The 20448-nt window shown below is 57.2% G+C and overlaps 1 protein-coding gene across 1 annotated transcript in view; it reads left to right on the top strand.

Moving 5' to 3' along the window:
* The window catches only part of CACNG3 (calcium voltage-gated channel auxiliary subunit gamma 3), a 33987-nt gene extending 15712 nt beyond the window's left edge, over nt 1-18275 (top strand). The window contains exons 2-4 of the mRNA XM_076351075.1: nt 13077-13160; nt 15306-15446; nt 16789-18275. Of these exons, the coding sequence (XP_076207190.1) occupies nt 13077-13160; nt 15306-15446; nt 16789-17300 (737 nt within the window). The 3' untranslated portion in view covers nt 17301-18275. The remainder of the gene's footprint in view (nt 1-13076; nt 13161-15305; nt 15447-16788) is intronic.
* Nucleotides 18276-20448: the final 2173 nt, after the last annotated feature.

Raw genomic sequence — 20448 nt, 5'->3', positions numbered from 1 at the left:
GATAGCATTGCTCCTTTCTGCTGTTGTTGTTCATCCTTATGCATTGGGGAAAGATGTTTTGATGGGTTTTCTACTGTTTGTTTGCGTCCTTTATTAGTGCTCTACAATTTCTAGTTGCCAATTTATATTCAGAGTTATGAATATCTTCTTTCTTCTTTTTGTTGGGCATGTTTTTATTTTTATAACTGTTTACGTATTAGCCAGGCAGTTCTTAAACTGATGCAAACTCCTGTCGCAGTTATGAATTTTGGGGTAAAACACTCCTAAATAATTCTCTATTCACAGTCACGCTTTTATGCCTAAATCCATTCTCCTAACTGATTTGGCTTATAATTGTCTTCTGTTCTGTGAATTGACCTTTCAAAGCACCAAGAATATATGCTAGTGCCTTGGACTTGCCTCTGTTTGCCCATAAGAAGTGTAATCAAGTCATGATTGCTTGGACTTGAGCAGCAACTAGTTTTTAATTCTGTGATCCATTCCCCTTCAGCTGTCAACACGGAGTCTAAAATAGCACTCCCCTGTGCTAGATGCCACGCTTCAGAGCTATGAAATTGTCATTTACAGGTTTTTAGAAATTCAGAGGACACTTTAATACTGGTAAAGTGAAACCTCCAGCTTCCCATCATAATGCAGCTTTCTCTCCTACTTATTATAAATAGATGCTTAAGCAGCCTCTGGTACGATCTGGCCTCTGGCACAGCTCAGGGCTTGAAGCAGACACCAGAGCACCCCATATCTATGGATCATCTTTGGTTAAACAAGTTGCCAGTAATTCAGATAGAGGATCCCAGGTTTTTACACCCTTGACCCTTGTTTTTCCTACCTGGTCCCTTCTGGGCAGGTTTTATCATCGATTTTCAGCGTTCTGGCCATATAGGTCTCTGTAGGGCTCAGAAATGCCACATGGGTCAAACTGGCTCCAACAAACGAGCGAGTCCAGATCCTTCTGTTCGTTATCCCAGCTCGTGGCCGGGATGCACAGGCACCTGAAGAGCCGCCTTTTGCTTTCTTGGTGAGTTCTGTTCTCACCGTCTTGAGATGTGAGATCATCTCACATCTCCTTGTGCTGGAGAAGGGCTCGGTTGTTCCCTGGTTCCCCCCTCCTCTTTTTCTGCTGGTTTAATGCCTCTGTGTTGCTGAGCGCTGCCGGGGCAGCCGTCACTGTGGGAGCGGTGACCTCCAGCTCCAGCCTTCTTGGGGCAGATTCGGGAGCTGCTGCTCTCCGCAGCAGCAGTGCAGCCGTGTGTGAGTCCCCGCTGATGGTTTGCTGACGCCAAGCACAGCGCTGTGCTGGAGAGGCTGTGGAGGCTGAAGGCGGACTGTGTTAATGGGAAACTTTGGTTATTCCACAGGCTGCAGAAAGGGCACCCTGGGATGTGACAGAGAAATGAAAGTTATAGACACTGTGAATGATGCTTTTTGGAGGAGCTGATCAGCTGCCGGGCAAGGGGTGCAAGTCTTGGTTTAGCCCTTCATCCCACGTCTGTGAGGTTATTCAGTGACCAGAGAGGGCTGATGGGGTACGATGGCTGCAAACACGATGGAGCCAGGCTAGAGGTACACCAGCAGTGAAGAAGACCAAAAAAACCATTATAGAGAAAGAGCAAAGGAGAGAAAAAGGCACTATTTGATGCATGGAAGTTGCGTCCAAATAAGAGAAACAGAAAAGGGCATGAATTTTGACAAGCTAAATGAGGAGCCATTATAAGGCAGGCAGAAACAATAATGAAGGACAACTTGCTGAAGGCATAAAAAGCAATAATAAAATCTTTACTCTCAAACACATCCCTGGCTGCCCTAGGGCGGGTGTCTGGCAGGCGGCTGTGGCTCGGGGAGCGTTGGCTCCCTGTGGGGAAACGGGGGGATTTCTTCCTGCAGCGGCGGTTGCCAGACCTCTCGCGGGGCAGGGCTCTGCAGAGCTGGCAGGAAAAGTGAGGTTTGGGAAGGCCATGGGATGGGAGCAGGTCCATGCCGTTCTCCCCAAGGCGAGGTCGCTCTGCCTCCGGACAGATGTGTGCAACTGCAGAGTTCACAGGGGGGTGAAGCTGGGGGCTGGACACCCCCACCCCCCCCCCCCCAATGGGGGGACCCCAGCGCTCTGCCCAAAATGTTATCAAGCCCCAAGGAGGCATGCAGCAGCGAGCAGAGGACGGGGTTACTCGGCAAGGTCTGTGGCAGGGACTACCTGGCAGCCATGGTTGGAGCATAAAGTGGCAGATGGCGTTTTCTGTGGACAAGGACAGAAGGATGCACACGGGAGGAAAATGCTAACCTGGGGAAACATGGAGAGATCCCTGCGGAGAGCTTTCGGGTGCACCAGTTGTCAGCAGCGATGGGAAGGGGATTAACCCAAGCCCTCTGCCCACAAATGGGCACAGAGCTCCCACGCTGCGGGACAGACCTCCTTTCCCCGTGTCCTGTTAGTAAAAAGCTTTGGGGTCCAGGAATCTCCTGGGGCTGAGCTGGCTGCCCCTGTTACTGATAGTCGAAGATGTGGCTGGAAGGTGAACCCTTCCCAGAAGCTCATCAGTTAACCCAAGTGAATCTAAAACGCTCATTAAACAGTCGAGAGCGGGATCCTGCCCTGACAGTGCGTCTGTGCAGAGGGAGGTCCTGGCGCCTCGGGCACGGGGATGCTCAGCCGCGGCCAGGGCTCCTATTCCTGCCCCGTCTCTTACCATCAATGTCTCTGAGCAGGCAGGCAAACAAACAAAAGATTATTATTATTTTTTTAATTGCTAGAATTTAAACAGATAAACTCAATCAGTGAAGTTCATTAATTTCTAGCACATGGCTTATTTACACTGATTCTGGCTGCTCCAGCACTCATTTTGCTATCATAGGAACGTCAATTACCTTTTAAAATAAAAATCAATGTTTATTCACTGTTAAAGATAAAACATGAAATGCTTTCCTTAGACATGCTGATGAGCGCTCTCCTCCCCAGACCCAGCCGAGGGCTCCCGGCATTGGCGGCCAGCCGCCCATCGCTGTCGGCATGCCACGGAGGGGACAGCAGTGTGTTGGCCCCCCTGCAGGGAAGGGGCCACCCTGGGCCCCCGTGCTTGCTGCAGGCCCCTGCGCCTTCCTACCCCATCCTGGCCGGGAAAGCCCGGTGTCTTCCCAGGAGCCGGGTTTGTGGCGGGGCGGTTCCGTGCCATGGGCTCCACCGATGCGAAAGGATGGAGGGAGGAAGGAAACCCAGGGAAGCGTGGGGGGAGACCTGGAAGGCAGCTCCAGTGCATTACCTGATTACTTTTATAATGAGAAAAACAAAGCTAAACCCTTGAAGCAGAGGGCTAGAAATTACCCATCATTTTCAAACTTTTTTCCTCCTCTATTATTCAGAATTGTTTTGCTTTTCTGAACTGCCTTGTGTAGGTTGCAACAACCCCACAGATTCCAGAATGGGAGATGATGAGTCACTGTCAAAATGTAGATTTTTTTTTTTCTTTTTTTTTTTTCCTTTTAGCAATGCTGAGGGAGTAAAGTCTCCGTGACACGCGCTGATCGCCGGCACCTTGCAGGCTAAAACTGGCAGAAGCTCCCAGCCCACCCATGGGTGTGAGTGCCTGGGCTGTGCCCACGACCGCCCTGCCATGTCCCCCGCGGGGATACCCATCATGGGCAGCGCGGAGCTGGGCGCTGCTCCCCAAACCCCGCCGAGCTGTCAGGGATGCGCAGGGGGGGCTCAGTTCTTGCACTGCTCCGTGTGTGTTCAAACGTGTGTTTGTGCTGGCCTCAGCGTCCAGCCGGCACCGCAGAGCCCACCTCTGCCGCCTCCTCGCTGTTGCGCTCGTTTCATTTGTCTTGGGTTTTTTCCACTGGTTTTTTTACAACAGGAAAAAAAAAAATCCTTCAGAAAAGGCATATCTGTGTAGGTGACTCTGCTCAGACACAAGCCACCACCGCAGAGAGGGGGAGAGAGTGTGAAGTAGAGATGGAGCCAGATTACAACGGTACCCCGTTGGGAAGCTGGTGTGGGGCCGCCGGGGCGATGGGGATGTGCCGGGGGGAGATCTCGGTCCTGGGGAGGAGGATTCGTCCCGCTGGCTGGCAGTGGGGAGCGCAGCGTCCATCCCAACAAGGAGAGAGCTGCTAGCTACAGAGTAACACAGAGCAGGGGGCTTTTTTAAACCAACGCACAGGTTTTGCCTTAATTTAGCTGCTCTCCAGTGGATTTTAAGCAAACAGATGGATGTGTAAAGCAGTGACAGCCTATGGGCTGAGGAGTCACAAAACCAATTTGATGGCGAGGACCGGTGCTCGCCTGATTCCCCGAGGTTTCCCTGGCTTTGGGAGGAGAGCAGTCCCCTTCCCAAGGCGGCTGCATTGGGCAGCGTCCTTGGCTCCAGCAGCTCTTCCAGCTGGGTTGCTCTGAGACGTGGGTCTGGGGTCTCCGTAGCCGTCCCGCCAGCCTTCCCTGCCGCTTTTCTAAGCGGCCTGTGTTGTCTTTGAAACTGGGCTGTATCAAACTTTGTGATGTGGGAGGCGAACAAGATGCTGGGGGGTGGCCAGGACCCAACAGCCCTTCCCGGGGACACGGGACAGCCGCTGCCGTGCGGGAACTGCTCGGTGCCAGTGCTCCCGTGCTGGCTGAGCCGAGCGCTGCACGGTGGTCGCTGGTCTCTGGGTGACGGAGCTCTGAAACCCCAGAGCTTTGCAATCTCACACTGGGGACCTTATGCAAAGAGCTCCAGGATCCCTCACAGAGCATGAAGCTGGGGAAAGGAAGGAGTAAAGATGAATTTCTTTCCATCTCTCCAAGCATCTGGGAGGTGGGTGGGAGGTAAAAAAAGATGAGCCCTGAAGTTTTAATTTCTTGGAGATATTTAGGTATCTTGCTCTTGTTACTCAAGGGAGTGCAGAGCCTGAGCATCTCTGAGGATGTGCTGCAGGCTCGTACCCCAGCACTTGCCAGCTAGCCAGCTAAGCTTGGACCTCTGATTCTCCAATGAATATTAATTTTCAGAGAACTTAAACCATAATGACCCCATCACTTCTTCCAAATGGATTTGGCGTGACAAGGTATCTTTAGGGAGGCCATTACTGTAAACCACAACTTAGGAGATAACTCGCTTGAATTTATCAGGAGGTGCAGAGAGCTGAGGGATGAAATGTGACCTTGCCCCAGGACTTCTCCTCCTCCTGGCTGAGCCAACCAACACGAGAGGAGAGAGGAATTTTCTTCTCATTTAAGAACAGTGTTAGCTCATCTTCCCCAGCCTGAGTCTTAGTTTGCACACTGAGCAGTAACAACCAGAATAGTCCCTGGAAAACTGTTCCGCTGGATGAAAAGTAATGAGATTTTAAAACCATAACTAGAGCTCTTTAGTCTTCTGCCTCTCTGGGTTAGGATCGATATTCTTAGCGTCGTACTTCCCTCGCAACCCCTTCCCTGCCCCCCACAGCCCTCCCTGGGGAAAAGGGCTTTGAGAGGAAAACGACCTGAGATCAAATCAATTAATTGCCTTTGCATTCTCCAATAAATGCAGTGCAGAGAGTAGGTACATTGAAATACAAATGAACTAAAGCAGCAGTGACAAAACCCTGCTGAAACGAAAGGTTACCCTGTGTAAGGCAGCCCTTGTCTGGGGGAGATGGGGTGACTTGCAGAAAGCAGGCGTTAGTCACGTTATTTAACGTGCAGCTCGAGGATGCTCTGATCTGGTGGGGATGAGAGGGATCGAAGAATCACGTGGCGCGCGGGATGAAAAACAGCCCCACGGGAGGGAAAGGGAAGGGACGCCTTTACAAAACCAGCGAATACAAAATGTGTTATATGAGTTCATCTCTTCCAAATTAAATCTGATGTTACCTAAAAGGCAGGGCTCGGTGCAGCGAGCCTGGAGCTATCAGGCAGGGACACCCTGCAGGCACTGCACGGCCAGCGGTCCCATTGCCATGTACAGCGCTTACACATGGAAAATGCCCTGGAAGATTTGCCAACTGCAGCGGCCTTCCCTGCAGTGCCTGGGGACGCTCGGGGTGGCCCCGGCCCGGCCGCTTGCCAGAGGGTGGCCCCTGGATTAAAGCGGGACCATTAAATTGAGAGCTTGAACCGAAGCTGGAAGAGACTGGTGCAGAGCGTGGCGGGGGATGCTGCTCTGCTGCTGGCCAAGGGCTTTGCGTCGGCTGCGAAGGACGAGGGTGGAGCAGGCACCTCGGGAGGGGTCACACCTAACCGACAGCAGAGCTGGGGTCACTCACGCTGACCCTGCCATGGCAGGCCCCCGGCACCCCCCAAGGCAGGGGGGGCCAGGGAGAGGCTTCCTGCGGGGCTCAGGTGGTTCCCTGAGCCGTGGCCCTGAGGTTCAGGTGCCTGGTACTGGGGTCCGTTCTCGCAGCTCGCTGCAGCGGGTGAGAGGGACGTGGGGTGTGGGGAGCAGCAACTCTGCAGGCTGCTGCCCGCCCCAGTGGGTCCATCGTGACCCAGCACCGAGATCGGGGCTGCTTGTTCCCCGGCTCAGCTCCTGGCTGGGCTCCTCCGACTGCTCTCCCAGCGCACTGGCTGCTCCTCCACGCAGTTTGGAAGTGCCTGGGCTGCGGGGAGGGGTCAGGAGCAGCTCAGTGCTCAGCTACATGGAGGAGGTTTTAATCCAGCCTGGGCGGGGAGCACGGTGCTGTGCTGCACAGCTGAGCGTTTGAAGGACGGACGGACGGACGGACGGCCCCGTGCCGCCGTGAGCGCCTCGTCCATGGTGGGCACGGCTCATCCCCAGCGCTCCCGCTTCCCGGGAGCTTGCTCGGTCAGGCTCATCCAGGCACTTAGGCCGGTTGATGTTACTGCTCTGTTGGCTGACTTACCAGACTTCAATGCACTGGCCCTCGGGGAGCCATGCCTCCTCTCCCCGGGCATGGCAGCGGCTTTTCCCACTGCCGGTGGGTCTGTGCTGCCCTGCCGCTGCCCCCAGAGCTCCCTGCTCCTGGAACTGGCAGCAGCGTCGGCCGTGGGAGAGCACCGAGGCGGCGGCGGGTTGCGCAGCTGCAGATGCTCCTCCGGGGAAGAAGGGAGGAAAATGAAAGGGGAGGGCCGTGTAACGTGACAAAGGATTATTGCAGGCTTTGCAGCTGGCACTTGTCCAGCTGCTTCAAACCATTATTTCTGTGGCTCCTTGTTGGTGCTTGTTGGCTGGGCACCGTCCCTGCCTGTTTGTGCATCTGGGGTCCCCAGAGCGTGTCCTCGCGTGGGGAGGCTGAGCTCGCTGACAGCCGTGCGTGCTGGATGCGCCCCACGTGTTCTCGAGCAGGACCCTGCTGGAGGAGGGGACGGGCAGGTCTGGTTCCTCAGTACAGAAAAAGGCGAAGGGAGAAGCTGTCCTGTGCTGGGGTGGGCGAGGGGAGGCAGTGCCAGCCGACCGGGGCTCCCTGACACAGCCCCGCTTCCCAGCCAGGAGGCTCCGGAGCGGGGCTGCACAAGCCGCTGTGAGCAGAGCTGGCTGCTGCCGTGTCGGGCTCTGAGCAGGGAAGTGCAGCAATAAGCTAAGTTGGCTAATCGGAATTCACACTAATAGGGAGAGAAAATTACCCAGATCTACCACAGAGACAGCTGAGTGGGGAATGAATAACCGCAGCAGCACGCTGCCTTTGCTGGCGCTCTCCTGGCCAGCAGATGAATTAAACTCAAGGTGGTGTGACTCATGCACGCAGCGCAGAGTCGCGTCGCAGGCATGGGCATCAGCTGGGGAAATTACTCGCGAGCAGGCTGGGATGTGCCGAAACCAGCAGCCCAGCGTGCTCCCGGCCAGCGGGAGCTCTCCCCTTCCTCCGGCCAAGGGAGAGGAGCCCGACCACTGGGATCAAAGGGAACGGTGACTGCAGGGGGAGGCAGCGGTGCCCCAACCATCCCGTTCATACAGCACGAGCTGCTCTGGGAAGCCGTGCCCAGGCCAAGGGCTCACAGCTGGATGCTGGCAAGGGGCATGGTGCCGCCCAGGCGAGGTGTTAGCAGGGGCTGAGGCTGTGAGTGCCCGGAGCAAGCGGCTGAGCCTGAACTGGAGCCAGGACAGCATCCTGGTGGGTCCTGCACTGGCCAGTCCTCCCCAGGTGATTTCTGCATGCAGCTGGCCCCGGCGCTGGGCAGGGCTCGTATCTCCTGCCCGAGCTCGCAGCCACGGCCTGAGTTCTGGCAGGGGGGTCAGAGATGGCACGGAGCAGGCAATCCAGCATCGCCTCTGCCTCGAGTCCTTGCTAAGAAAACGTGGGCAGGGGAAGGAGGCTCCAGAGGTTGAGGGCTCGGACAAAACCCACTTCCTTCATGCCTGTGATGTTGTAACGCTGCCTTGACCAGGGCCCAGCTATAAAACCGGGAGAGGAAAGCCTGGAGTTGCATCTGCCGTCACCGGGGGATGGGGACCCGGTGGCTCAGGATGTGCCGTGCAGCGTGTGGGGTGTGAGTGCATGCAGCCCGGCTGCCTGGGGGGGAGGACGAGCCCCCAGCCAGGGCCAGGAGCGGCCTCCCCATCCGTCCCTGGAGCCCTTTCCAGCCGCACCTCCCCGGGGCAGGGCTCCATCCTCAGGGAGCGTTTTGGGGGTCGCAGGGGCTTTTTGTGATTTAAGCTTTGTTGTGGTATTTGTTTGGAGGCTGGGAAGTTGTGTGTCAGGTGACTCAGTGGTCGCCATGGCGACGAGCATCAGTTAATGAACAGAGGGAGTAAAGGAGCCAAAATAAATGTCAGAGCGTGAAATAGATGTGGTGGAGCCGGGCAGCGCGGGCAGGCAGCAGGGCTGCCCCCTCCTGCCTGCCCCCTCCCCGCGTGGGGGGGCTGGTGGTGCTGCCCTGCCTGTCCCTGGTCGGGCTGGGGCTCCCTTTGCCTGGGGGGGGGGGGCAGATTTTGCTAAACCACCTGCAAGGTGCAGGGTGAGGGGCCAGTGAGCGAGGAGCGTGGCGAGCCCCAGCCGTGCTGCCTCTAAACGTGCAGGCCCCGGCCTCGCTGGGGCACGTGCGGGTTGTCCTCGTCCTCTGGCACTGGGCAGCTGGAGCCCCGCTGCCCACACGGACCCCACGCCCGGCCTCCGCCGCAGCGTCGGAGCAACCTGCAAACCTTAGCGATGCCGCCGTGCTTTCCCCCTCCTGCTGCTCAGCCATGCCTGCTGGGGCTGCTCAGCACTTCCCTCTGCCGTGGGCAGCGAGAGGGAGTTGGTGTTGGGTCCTGTGGCAGCAACACTGAGCAAAGGCTCTGCTCCTGCCCTGAGTCCTTGATTCCTCACCACCACCACCCCCCCCCATCCCATTTCTGTTGCAAAGGAGGCGTTTGGGTGGGACAGGCAGGGCTGCGGGAAGGAAAGAGGCTATGGATGCCGGTGGGGCAGAGCAGATGCAGCGCAGCTGTGTGTGGTCCCTGCTGCTGTGGAGGGAGGGATGAGCTTTGCACCCCAGGTGAGCAATGTGCCCGCAGCCAGCGGAGCAGAGGGTGTTTGCATCTGCACAGGGCATCCCCTGCGCTTGCAGGTGTCTCCTGCTCCAAGGCTTGCCCTCGTCCCTCACATCACAGATTTACCTTACATTGTGTATGTCAGAAGCGAGGCCCCTGGGGGTCCTGGTTCATCCGGCTGCTGCTCAGGGCAGGGGGGTGCCAGTCCCCCCAGCCCAGTGCTTGGTTTTGGTGGGGGCTCAGCAGCACAGGGAGCCTCTGAGAACTTCAAAGAGATTGAGCGCAAGAAAATTAGTATTCTCATTTGCACGCTGTGCTGATGGGCTGACTCAGTCTCCAAACTCCTTTCCCACGTGGTGCCAAGGGAAAGTTTCCCCTTGCTAATCAGATAACAGACACTGGCCCTGTGCCCTGCCCGGGAGGTTGCTGCGGAGGGAGACGTTCCTGCGCTGCCCGGGAGTTGGTGCCTCTGGAGAAGCTCTTGCAAAGTCCTGCACGCTGCGCGGGTGTCCCTGGCTGACAACAGCTTTGCAGCCATTAAAAGTCGGAGAGGGCAGATCTGTCCCACCGGAGCGGGTCGTGGCTTCAGGGCTCTGAGGCAGAGCGAGGACCAAGGCGTTCAGAGACCAGCTGGAAACAGAAACCTCGGTGCTGTCACTGGAGTGACAGCCCAGCACTGGGTGAGACTGGAGACGTGTCCAGGGGGACCGGGCACGTCCAGGCACACGCCGGCTCTGCACGTCCTTCTGGGTCCATTGGGGTGTAGGGGTGTTTTGGGGTGCTGCGGGTTGGCGCAGTCACACTCTGGCAGCATGTGCCCGATGGCTGGAGAGCAAAGGGATAAATGTGGGGGGGTGGCTCTGGGGTGCGTGGGGCAGAGCCCTGCTGGCAGGTACAGGTAGAAGGTCAGAGAAGGTGGGTGGAAACCCAAAAGCTGAGAGGAGGATGGGGGCTGTGCTGTGCAGCTGTCGTCCTTGCCATGCCCAGTGCCTCCCTGGCCCCATTCGTGGCACCCATTTTCAGCATCCCCTTCGCCCACAGTTCCCAAAGCAACGGGAGCAGGCGGTTCTCCCTCGGATGCCGTGTCTCCCGCTTGGATGACAGCTTGCCACCTCCAGAGCTTCATCTCCAGGCTTTAACTGATGCCTGTCACGATGCTCAGCTCCCCCGAGCCCGTAGCCAGAGTGCAGACTGACAGCGTTCTGCCATGCGGGACACTGTGCGGGTTGGCTTCTCTTGCCTTGAGCCCTGTCCCCTGGTGGCATGTCCTTTCTGGTCCCATGGGAGAGAGGATGGAGCCAGCGTGATCTGACCACGTCCTCCAGCACTGGTGTCGTGAGGGGGCTGCCCTTCCTGTATGGAGACGCTTCAGGAATTCCTCCCACCTCACCCTGCCCCTTGCCACTCCAGAGAAGTCACTTTGTGCCTCAGTTTCCCCATTTATAACATCAAGGACAGCATTTGTCAGCACTGCAGAGGAAACATCATGCATACTCTTGCATTAGCGTTTGCTGCTTGCTTTGGAGAAGACGGTTCTGTGAATCCTGCAGACAGAAGTGGCTGCTGCCACCCCGGGCCCTGAGGAGCCATGTTCCCATCCAGCACCATGGCACGAGCCGAGCTCTGAGCCGTCCCCAGCAGATATCGAGTATGGCGCTCGGTGCCTTGGCGGGCTGCCACGAGGAGCAGGCTCGCAGCATCCACAGGAGTTGACGGGCTGCATCCATCACAACAAATCCATAAGCGCAACTGGGCATAGCCAGTATTTTTTTATTATTTTTTAATGCCTTTAATTTCTCTCTGCCTGTCCATCGGTAGCACGTGGACCAGACTGCTGGGGCTGGTGGATGGATGAGCAGAAGAGGCGAGAGCCCGTTCACAGCCAGTCCCTCCCCCAGGCTGTCCCATAAACACATCTAACCCATAAGGCTCTCCCCTCCATGGGCACGGCTGTGCTGCCCCGTTCTCGCCCCGCATCTGCAGCTTGCAGCGTGTAACTGAGTCCCCGGTACATCACCTGCCTGAGCCTGACTTGTCCTTGGCTTTTTCCTCTCATGGCACAATTGCATGGCTTTGGCACAGGAGAGAGCTGAGCCCAAAAGCGCAGGGAGGAGAAAGCCAAAGCAAACAGGCAGGCATTTAAAGGCGAAATGCATTTGTTTTGCTTCAGAGGCAGGAGGGAAAAAAAGCCACAGAAAAAGAGCCTTTTTTTCCCAAATGCTAAGTGGGAGGCCAGCAGATGCCAGAGCATCTGCCTCCTTCCCCAGGCCTTCCAGGTGGCGTTGCCAGTGCCCACCGCAGTGGGGCTGCTCTCGCCCCCGCTCCCGAGTCCTGCCGCGGGGACCCACAAGCAAGAGGGGAAAGATGGCGTGTGCGGAGCTCCCGGTGGGACCAGGGCTCCTGGTGGGACTGTGCCGTGGTGTGGGTGGCACTCCTGCCCATGCCAAGCTCGGCTGCGATGCCCACCCATGGCACTGGGTGCTTATCCACGGTCGTGCATGGGTGTGCACACGTGTGTATGTGCTGTGGGGGACACGTGAAAGCAAGCTGGAAATGGGGTACAGGCAGGTTGCCTGGGCGACTCTCTGCCTCCTCTGGCCTCTGTCCCAGCTGCCTGTGTCCCAGGCATGAAGCAGGGCTGAGAAGTGGCAGGAAAGGGTAAGCAGGCTAGAAACTTTTTGTAGTCATTTAAATGAACTCATCTGTGCCTCCAGAAAAATCACATCTCGGAAGCTAAGCTGTGGCCCAGATGTTACTTTAGCAAATGTGCTGAGGATCCTCGTCTGTGCGGCAGCCTGTGCCCTGCATTTGTAGGTCAGCAGTAAATCAAAGCTTTCATACAGCTGAGGGTCTGGGGCAGAAGAGCCAAACTGGGAGGACCAGGCTGGTCTCTTAGTGCTGCGGAGCCCCGGGGTGGGGGCTCTGCTCAAGCAGCCGCTCTGACCCCAGTGCCATTGTCATCTCCCCCAGCAGGAACTTGATGTGAAAGCAGATGACCTCGACAAGCCCTGGGCTGCAGCCATGGAGCACTTTCCCCAGTGCATCTGAATAAGGTGTTGCTCAGACCTGAAGGCTGGGAGGGTTTATTTACAGTTGCATCGATTCTCTGTCAAAACCGATGAGGGGTTTGCCTGGGTGGGTGCATGCTGGGAGCCAGCAAGTGCCTGCCCTGCTTTGCCTCCCCTTCACTGGAGAAAACGGGGGCCAGGCGAGCCTTGCCATGCCCACGGGTGCACGCAAGGAGTGGGGGGAAAGCTCAGCTGCAGCCGGGCAGAGACAGTGCCGTGCTGAGCACCGCTGAGCTGCCGGCGGGTCCTTGCACCACCACGCAGCAAGAGAGGGGAGTGGGAGCTGCACCGAGGAGAGGCTCTGCCCATGGCTGCGTGGGGCTGCGGGGGGAGCAGGGCAGCTTGGGCATCTCCTCCCAGCTCAGCAGCGATGTTTATGACAGGGCTTAGTTTGAGATATAAATGTGCAGCCCCACCAGAGGGGACCAGCAGTGCTTGGAGGATGCAGGAGCAGCCGGGAACCAAACCGTCCCCGGAACCAAGGGCAGTGTTTGGGGTCGCTGACAGCCCCATGCTGAGCGGTGCCCAAGCGGCTTCTGGGCTGCTGCTGTGCCAGCCCCATGCAGCGTGTCCAGCAGCGCTCCTGCCAGTGCAGAGGGGTTTGAAGGTTTCCTGGCTTGTGTCTCCCCAGGAACCTTCCGAGGAGTGTGCAAGAAAATCGACCACTTCCCCGAGGATGCAGATTACGAGCAAGACACGGCTGAGTATCTCCTCCGTGAGTCTGCTTTCCCGTGGCGCGGTGGAGCTGTGCGCACTCCCTGAGGACACCTTTGGCCCATGCTGCGCTGGCACCCCCCTCCCCATCCCCCAGCACCCAGAACTTCACCCAGCAGGTCCCCCCCACTGCTGGCAGGTGGCCGATGGGTCGCAGCCCCCCAGGCTCCCTGTGCAGCAGCGGTGACCCTCTGGGTTATCCAAGCGTGGCCATGTCACGCTGCAGTAGCAGTGTTAATGGCGCATTTGTCTGGCACTCGCTGTCCCTGTGGCTGGTCCCGGCAGCTGCTGTGCAGCCTGAGCTTGTTGGGTGCGAGGGCCACCGGGGACCGGGACCCTGCGGGTCCCTGGTGCGGCACCGCAGGGGTGCCGTGTTCATGCCAGTCTCCCTGTTCCCTGAGTCTCTGCAGCCAGGCTGGATTTGCTGGTGCTCGCCGGGAGAGCGCAACGAGCGTCTGCCGCATGCTCTGCCAGCAGCAGCCGAGTGCAGGGAGATGGAGTGAAAATAGATCTGGTGGCTCTCCTGGGAAAAGCGGAGTCCTCCTGCTCTCGGGGGCCAGCAGAGCCTCTGGGCAGGACCCACAGGGTTTTTACGTGGGGGGACCTGACGCTGGGGTGAGGCTGACCCTGCAGAGAAGAGGCACCATCCCATGAGCACTTTGCAGACACGTGCACGAGCGAGTGCTGGGGCACCGAGGTGCAGGTTGACAGATACTGGACACAAATGACGCACACCCTGACGTGCAAGGCAACACGGACGTGCACCGCCCGGCATGTCAGCAAACGTGCACGTGTGTGACAGACTGTGAAGCCCACACGGCAAAAGGTTCATTTGAACACCTAAATTTCCAGACAAGAACATAAGGCAGCAGGAGCACATGGCAGCCTCGGAGGCATTGGCATCTCTGGGCTCTGAGCTGCTGGGGCTGGGAGGAATCCCCGGGGGTGAGGTGACCCCCAGGGCCCATCGCCCTGTGCTCAGCCCCGATCCCCGGGGCCAGGCAGTGGCCCCTGCCTGCTGCTGCTGCTGCTCATCCAGATGTTGCTCTGAACTCCCCATTTTCTAATTCTGCAGGGAGCCATCAGCTCTGCTCACCCATCTAAGAGGGGAACATGTTTAATGGAATTGGTTTGCAATTTTAGTAGATTAGCGTTTAAGTTCTTCTCCCACCCCCTCCCACATTTAAAACAAAAAGTCTATTTTAAAGCCCCCAGAATGGCATTTTAATGGGGCTTCTCTGTATTTCTGTGCGCTTAATAAAGGCCTAATAGAGGGATGAGAACCCAAACCAAGGCACAGTGTATTTTCAGTGCAGCAGGTAGTGATTTGCTGCATTAATTACTCTTTACTGTCATTTCGGAAGCTGAACTTCTGATAGGCCATGTAGAAAAGACCCTTCTTTGTGTAGCTCTTGGTCAGTGACTCCTGAGCATGCAGAGACAGGCCCTGCCAGAGCTAATCCCCTTGGGGATGGAGCCCAGTGCCAGCGTCACGGCATCACACCTGGTGGGCTCGGGGTCTTGGGCTTTGTGTTCATTTTGATAATGGTCCTCCCCTACATCAGCAAACAACTCTTTTGTTGAACTTTAGGTGTGTTAGTCAGTAAATTCTTGACTTCCAAAGCAGCTGCAATAGCTTGGGGACCCAAGGGACAGGTTTCTGACCCTTGTGGTTGGCAGTACTGTTCCTTGCCAGCCTGGTGAGATCTGGGGGGTTTCTGCAGTCCCTAGGCTCCAGAGTCACGTCCGTAGCCTAAACCCATGGGTGGTGTGTTTGGTAATGGGAAGGTAAATTGCTAGTTCTGACTGTGTGACAAGACTGGAAGAAAAAATTCCTTGAAATAGCCTCGGAGGAAAAAAAAGAAATTCAGGGTTTAAACTATTTTTGTGATGGGAGGCCTGAACCACAGGGTTTGCAGGGCTGATGCTGGGCTCCAGAGCAAGCTCGGAGCAGAGCAGCTCGGGGACAAGCAGAGGATGCATAGGGGGGACTGGTGCTGGGTCTCCCCCCATCCCTTGTGGCAGCAAGCCAGCGTGGCATTGCAACAATTCTTTCCGGGTGCTGGCGCTGGTGTGGGAGATGCCGGCAGCCCCCGCTGCAGGAGCGATGCCGGGAGCCGACCCTGCCCTGCTCCCTGTCCTACAGGTGCAGTGAGAGCATCCAGCATCTTCCCCATCCTCAGCGTGGGTCTGCTGTTCTTTGGGGGCCTATGTGTGGCGGCCAGCGAGTTCTACAAGAGCAAACACAACGTCATCCTCAGCGCCGGCATCTTCTTCGTCTCTGCAGGTAGGAGCTGCCCAGCGGGGTTGGGAGTGGGGCAGCTCTCCCGGTGTGGAAGTGTGGGAGGACACGGGGGAGACGGAGACAGGTCGTGGGTCCTCCCAGGCCGTCTGCACAGAGGGATTCTGGGGTTCGTGAGCTGTCCCGTCCTGGTGGAAAAATCCTCGTGGCAGGGAAAAAACAGCAGAGGTTTCTGGCAAGTGGTCACCGTGCTAGACAGCACTTTAAGCATCCGCCCTGCTCTTCCCGAGCAGTCTCCATGCGGGCGCTGCAGGCCAGAGGGGCTACCGGAGCGCAGGCATCCCGCTGGGGGAGCACCCAGCCCTGGGGCAGGTTTTGGGGGGCTCTGCCCTCCATCGCTGCCAAGCAGCAGGTCGCAGGGCCAGGCAAGGGCCAGCGCTGTGCTGGCAGCACCAGGGACTGGGCAGCAGGCAGAGGGGCTGCTGCAGTACTACAAGGAAAATCACTCTCTCTCGAGAGGCCGTTCCTTCTGGATTACTCATTTCTCCGTGCACTGTTCCCCAACACTTCCACTGATTATCGTATGACAATGTTTTTGTCTCAAGGAACTGCTCTATTTTGTGTTTTTCTTCTCCCCACAAAGAGGCAAATTACTCTTCCCTCCTTCGGCTGGCAGGAGCTGCTGATGCAGATGAGAAAACAACAGAAAGAACATAATCGATTCATTAAGTAAATCCAGGAATATACCAGCCACTCCCCAGCCCCGAGGCACAGCCCCGCAGCGCTGCTGGTGGTGCAAAAACTGCCCGGATCCCAAATAAAGCCTCCAGACTCCACCAGAAATGAAAAGAGACAGAGCCGTTCCCGCTCCCCTGCACTCCCAGGGCCACGGCAAGCCGGGGTTTGTGCCGGAGGGATCCCCTCCGTGCCCTGTGGGTTGGCTCTGCTCTGGCCACAGCCCCGACACCGGCTAGGCTCCTGCAGTCCATCGCTTAGTGAGCAGCTCTGCAAAGCAAAACCAGCTCTTCAAATGTCCCTTTTCTAAACAAAACAGTGGTTGTTCCTCCTGCTTCTTCAGTATACATGAATATACGTATATACTGGGTGCGTGTGAATATAGATGTATACTGGGGACAGCAGCAGAGGTCTGTGAGGGGTTTTGGCCCCGGTGTGCTGGCAGGTGGGTTGGTGCCCCATGGGGATGTGGCCATGGCCCCCGGCACCCTCCCCGCCTGCCGGGCACCCCGCAGGTCGTGGGGGGCAGGAGAAGGGCTGGGCTCCTCCAGCCTGTGTCCCTCCGCTGCCAGGAGGGGATCGGGGTGCTGCTGTCCTCCGTCCCTCTCCTGCCACTCAGGTGAGCACCTCTCCCTCTCGTCCTCCCCTAAAGGTCTCAGCAACATCATCGGGATTATAGTCTACATCTCGGCCAACGCGGGGGACCCAGGGCAGAGCGACTCCAAGAAGAGCTACTCCTACGGCTGGTCCTTCTACTTCGGAGCCCTGTCCTTCATCATCGCCGAGATGGTGGGGGTGATCGCCGTGCACATGTACATCGAGAAGCACCGCCAGATCCGTGCCAGGTCCCACTCAGAGCTGCTGAAGAAGTCGGCCTTCACCCGCCTCCCGCCCTACAGGTACCGCTTCCGCCGGCGGTCCAGCTCCCGTTCCACCGAGCCCCGGTCCCGGGACATGTCGCCCATCAGCAAGGGGTTCAGCACCATCCCCTCCACCGACATCTCCATGTTCACCCTCTCCAGGGATCCCTCCAAGGTCACCATGGGGACGCTGCTCAACTCGGAGCGGGACCACGGTTTTTTACAGGTCCATAACTCCATCCCCAAAGAGTTCAAGGAGTCTTTGCACAACAACCCGGCCAACAGACGAACCACGCCGGTCTGAGGCGGGCAGGGGCGTTTTGTCAGGCTGCATGACATCATCCTCGTGACGGTGTAACCCGTGAAATCCCGTTTTTAAGGACAAACCCAGATGGCTCCCCGTGCCCCTACCCGCGGGGCTGGTTTTTCACTCCCGAAATGCCACTGGCCGGGCCAGGCCACTGTGCCCATGGTGGGACCGGGACCCCTGCGCCCCTCCCTCCCCAGTGGGGAGGGGACGGGCGCTGCGCTGTGACCCTGGCCGTGGTGCCCCTGCAGACTGAGCGGGGCTTCCATCACCACCCGGGACAGTGGCTTCCCGAGGTCTCCATCATTAATGTTGATCATAATCGCAGTGTTACCTTAGCTGTATGTCCCATGGAAATGCTGGCAATAGCCCTGTCTGTAAGAATCCTTAATCCGGTATTTACATTTAAGCGAAATTGCCTGGAAGTCCGGAGTTTGAAGCACTGAGTCGGTGCTGTAGCGAGTGCTCGTGTTACGAAACCCCTTTCCCTGTCGTGATGGATGGAGTGCTCGGGCTGGGTTTCTCTATGGCGTTTCGTGCATGCATTAAATAGCTTGGAATTCAATTTTGTCATGTCGGGTTGGAAGAAACATCCTTTTGCAATTTTCTGTGGTCTTGAAAGGGCTTCTTTCTTTCCTTCTTTCTTTCTTTTTTCTTCCTTTGGTGCATTCAGGCCATGAAAGGACTCAGGAGCAGAATTCCTCCAATGACTGGTAGCAATTAGCCAGCATTTAATTAACCTCTAATGTTGCAAGAAAATGAATTAATTCCCTAAAATTAATACACACGCAGTCACAAATTACTGTCTGGGCACAACCAAGGAGGCAACGCTTGACCTGGTGGTACGGAAGGAGAAGCTGGGTTGATGGCTGGGCCGCCGGCCGCGGGCTGCGTGTGGATGGTGTATGATTCTATAATGGCTGGGAGATTGATGAGAAAAATACCAATAAAATCATCCAGTTTGGCAAGCAAGTTACTTGGCTGAATAGGTCGCACTGACCCTACTGCGGGCAGCTGGAAAACTGCGTGCTGTGTCTCACGGGTGTTTCATGGCAGCCTTGACCTCTCCCGCGGCTGCGTGGGGTGCCTGGGGTCGGGGCTCCCTGGCTGCAGGGGGCCTGGGGGAGCAGCCCCCCCGCAGCCCCTGCCCCGCTCTCCTGCCCTTTGCGGTGCTGCCCTGGTTTGCATGGGGGGGGGCTCAGCTGGGCAGCGGCGTCTGGCGGGGTGCAGGATGCACAGGGTGTGGGGTGCACGGGACGCCGCGGGGTGGGGGCGAGGTGTGTGTGCACGTGCAGCCCCCCGAGCCTGGGCACCGGCAGGGCGAGCGCTGTGGGAGAGCGGCTTAGAAAGCCATTTCCTCCAAAAGGTGCCACGGTGGGGTGATGTCCCTTCCCCGGGGTCGGCCGGCAGCTGGGCATCCCGGGGCAGTTGCGGCGAGACCCCTCTCCCAGGGAAATGCCGAGTTCGGAGCCAACTGCAAGACCTCGGGGAGCACCTCTCCCGGCTGTGCTTGCTCTGCGGCGTTTGCCTGCTGGGTGTCAGCGCGTGCCTGTCCCCTCCGAGCTGCTTGGTGGGGACGTGCCAGCTGCCTGCGTGGTGTGACAGCCAGGGGATGGCGCGGGCTGGCAGGGAGGAGTTCAGTCTTTAAATGCCAAGGTGTATGTGTGCAGCCGGAGGTTTGGCTCTAAACGCTGAGCTGCCTTCTCTCGCTGGAGCAGAGCTCATCTAAACGGAGGCGGTTTCGAAGCAGCTGGTCTTACAATTTGACATGTCACTTAATTGAAAACTTATTGAACCTTCTGACAAAAGTGATGGATTCCCACGGAGTCCCTGGGGGGCTCATTAGGCAGCCACAGGTGATCTGGGGCCAGCGGAGCTCTCATTTACTCATGCTCCCTGCAGAAGGGAAATATCTGGTGCCTGGTGTGCGTTTCTTTGAGCAGCCTTGCCCTGGGTCTCCCACCTAAAGCCAGAGTGTGGCCGGTCGCGGGGCACATCCTAATCCTTCCTGGGAATAACAGGCAGGTTGCTGTGGGAAACCCGCGTGGGAGCTCTGCCGGGGCAAAATCCCTCCCCTCAAATAGTCCCAGCAAGGGCCGTCTGCCCCTCGGCAGGTCCCGGCTGCACAGGGCTGCAGACTGTGTGCAGGTTCTTCATCTCCATTACCGTTTATTTGCTACTACTGCGAAGGGGGTTTGTGTGAGAAGACCGATTCAGATGCTAATTAGGCCTCTTAATTGCCATAGTTGCTGATTGCATGTATTAAAAACAGTCAAGGAAGTGTAGCACTCCGATCTTGGGGAAATATTTAAAAACAAAGTAGTAAAAGGACTGGCAATGTAAAATATGGAATAAGCTGCATTTTAACTTACCTGGCATGTGGCTGCCGGTCTCACCAGGGCTCCTGCCCAGCTCCCTCCCGCAGCCTCTTTCACCAGGGGCTTGCCCTGCGAAAACAGCGTCTGAACAAATGCAGGGTTTGCTTGTTAATGTATTTAACGCAACCCAGAGCTCTGACTGTCCTTGACAAAGATCTGAAATTAAATCCCTACTGATAATTAATCTGGCAATCTTTCTAGGGCAGTCTGCGTGCTCAGCCAGAGCCCCCCTGCCCTGCACTTTGCCGGAGGGGAGCGGTGGGAACCTGGCTTGGGACTGACAGTTCCCAACCAGGCGAGGGGAATTAGGGATGCTCAGACGGGAAACTCTGGTGAGCTGACTGCCGGGATCAATGCACGTGGAGCAGCGCTTTTAAGCAGATCATTAGAGACTCTGATCATGAAAGCCACACCGAGACCTTCATTTACCATCCCCCAGCACCGACGGTGTTAGCCCCAGCGGTGCTGACCCCAGGAGGGGTTATGGTGCTGCGGGCGGGAGCCTTGCTCTGGCTGCTCCGACACCACGCTGAGCAGCCCCTGCCCGGAGCCCGGCTGCCGTGGCAGTGTAACAGCCCTACCCGGCTGCAGAGGCATCACTGACCTCTAGATTTTATACACACGTACGCTATGTGGCTTAAAGGAAAGATTTTTTTTTTTCAGAATGATATCTCCAGAAAGCAGGCTCCAGCTGAGTCACTGACTGCTGCAGGTAAGAAACCCTGTTTGTCTCTATCAGGCGAAGCAAAGCGGGTGAACAGGGTACG

The sequence above is a fragment of the Aptenodytes patagonicus genome, chromosome 13 (genome assembly GCF_965638725.1).
Source record: "Aptenodytes patagonicus chromosome 13, bAptPat1.pri.cur, whole genome shotgun sequence".
NCBI classification, from domain to species: Eukaryota; Metazoa; Chordata; class Aves; order Sphenisciformes; family Spheniscidae; genus Aptenodytes; species Aptenodytes patagonicus.
Note: the sequence above shows the minus strand (reverse complement) of the source record. Positions and strands in the feature narration are given on the sequence as shown.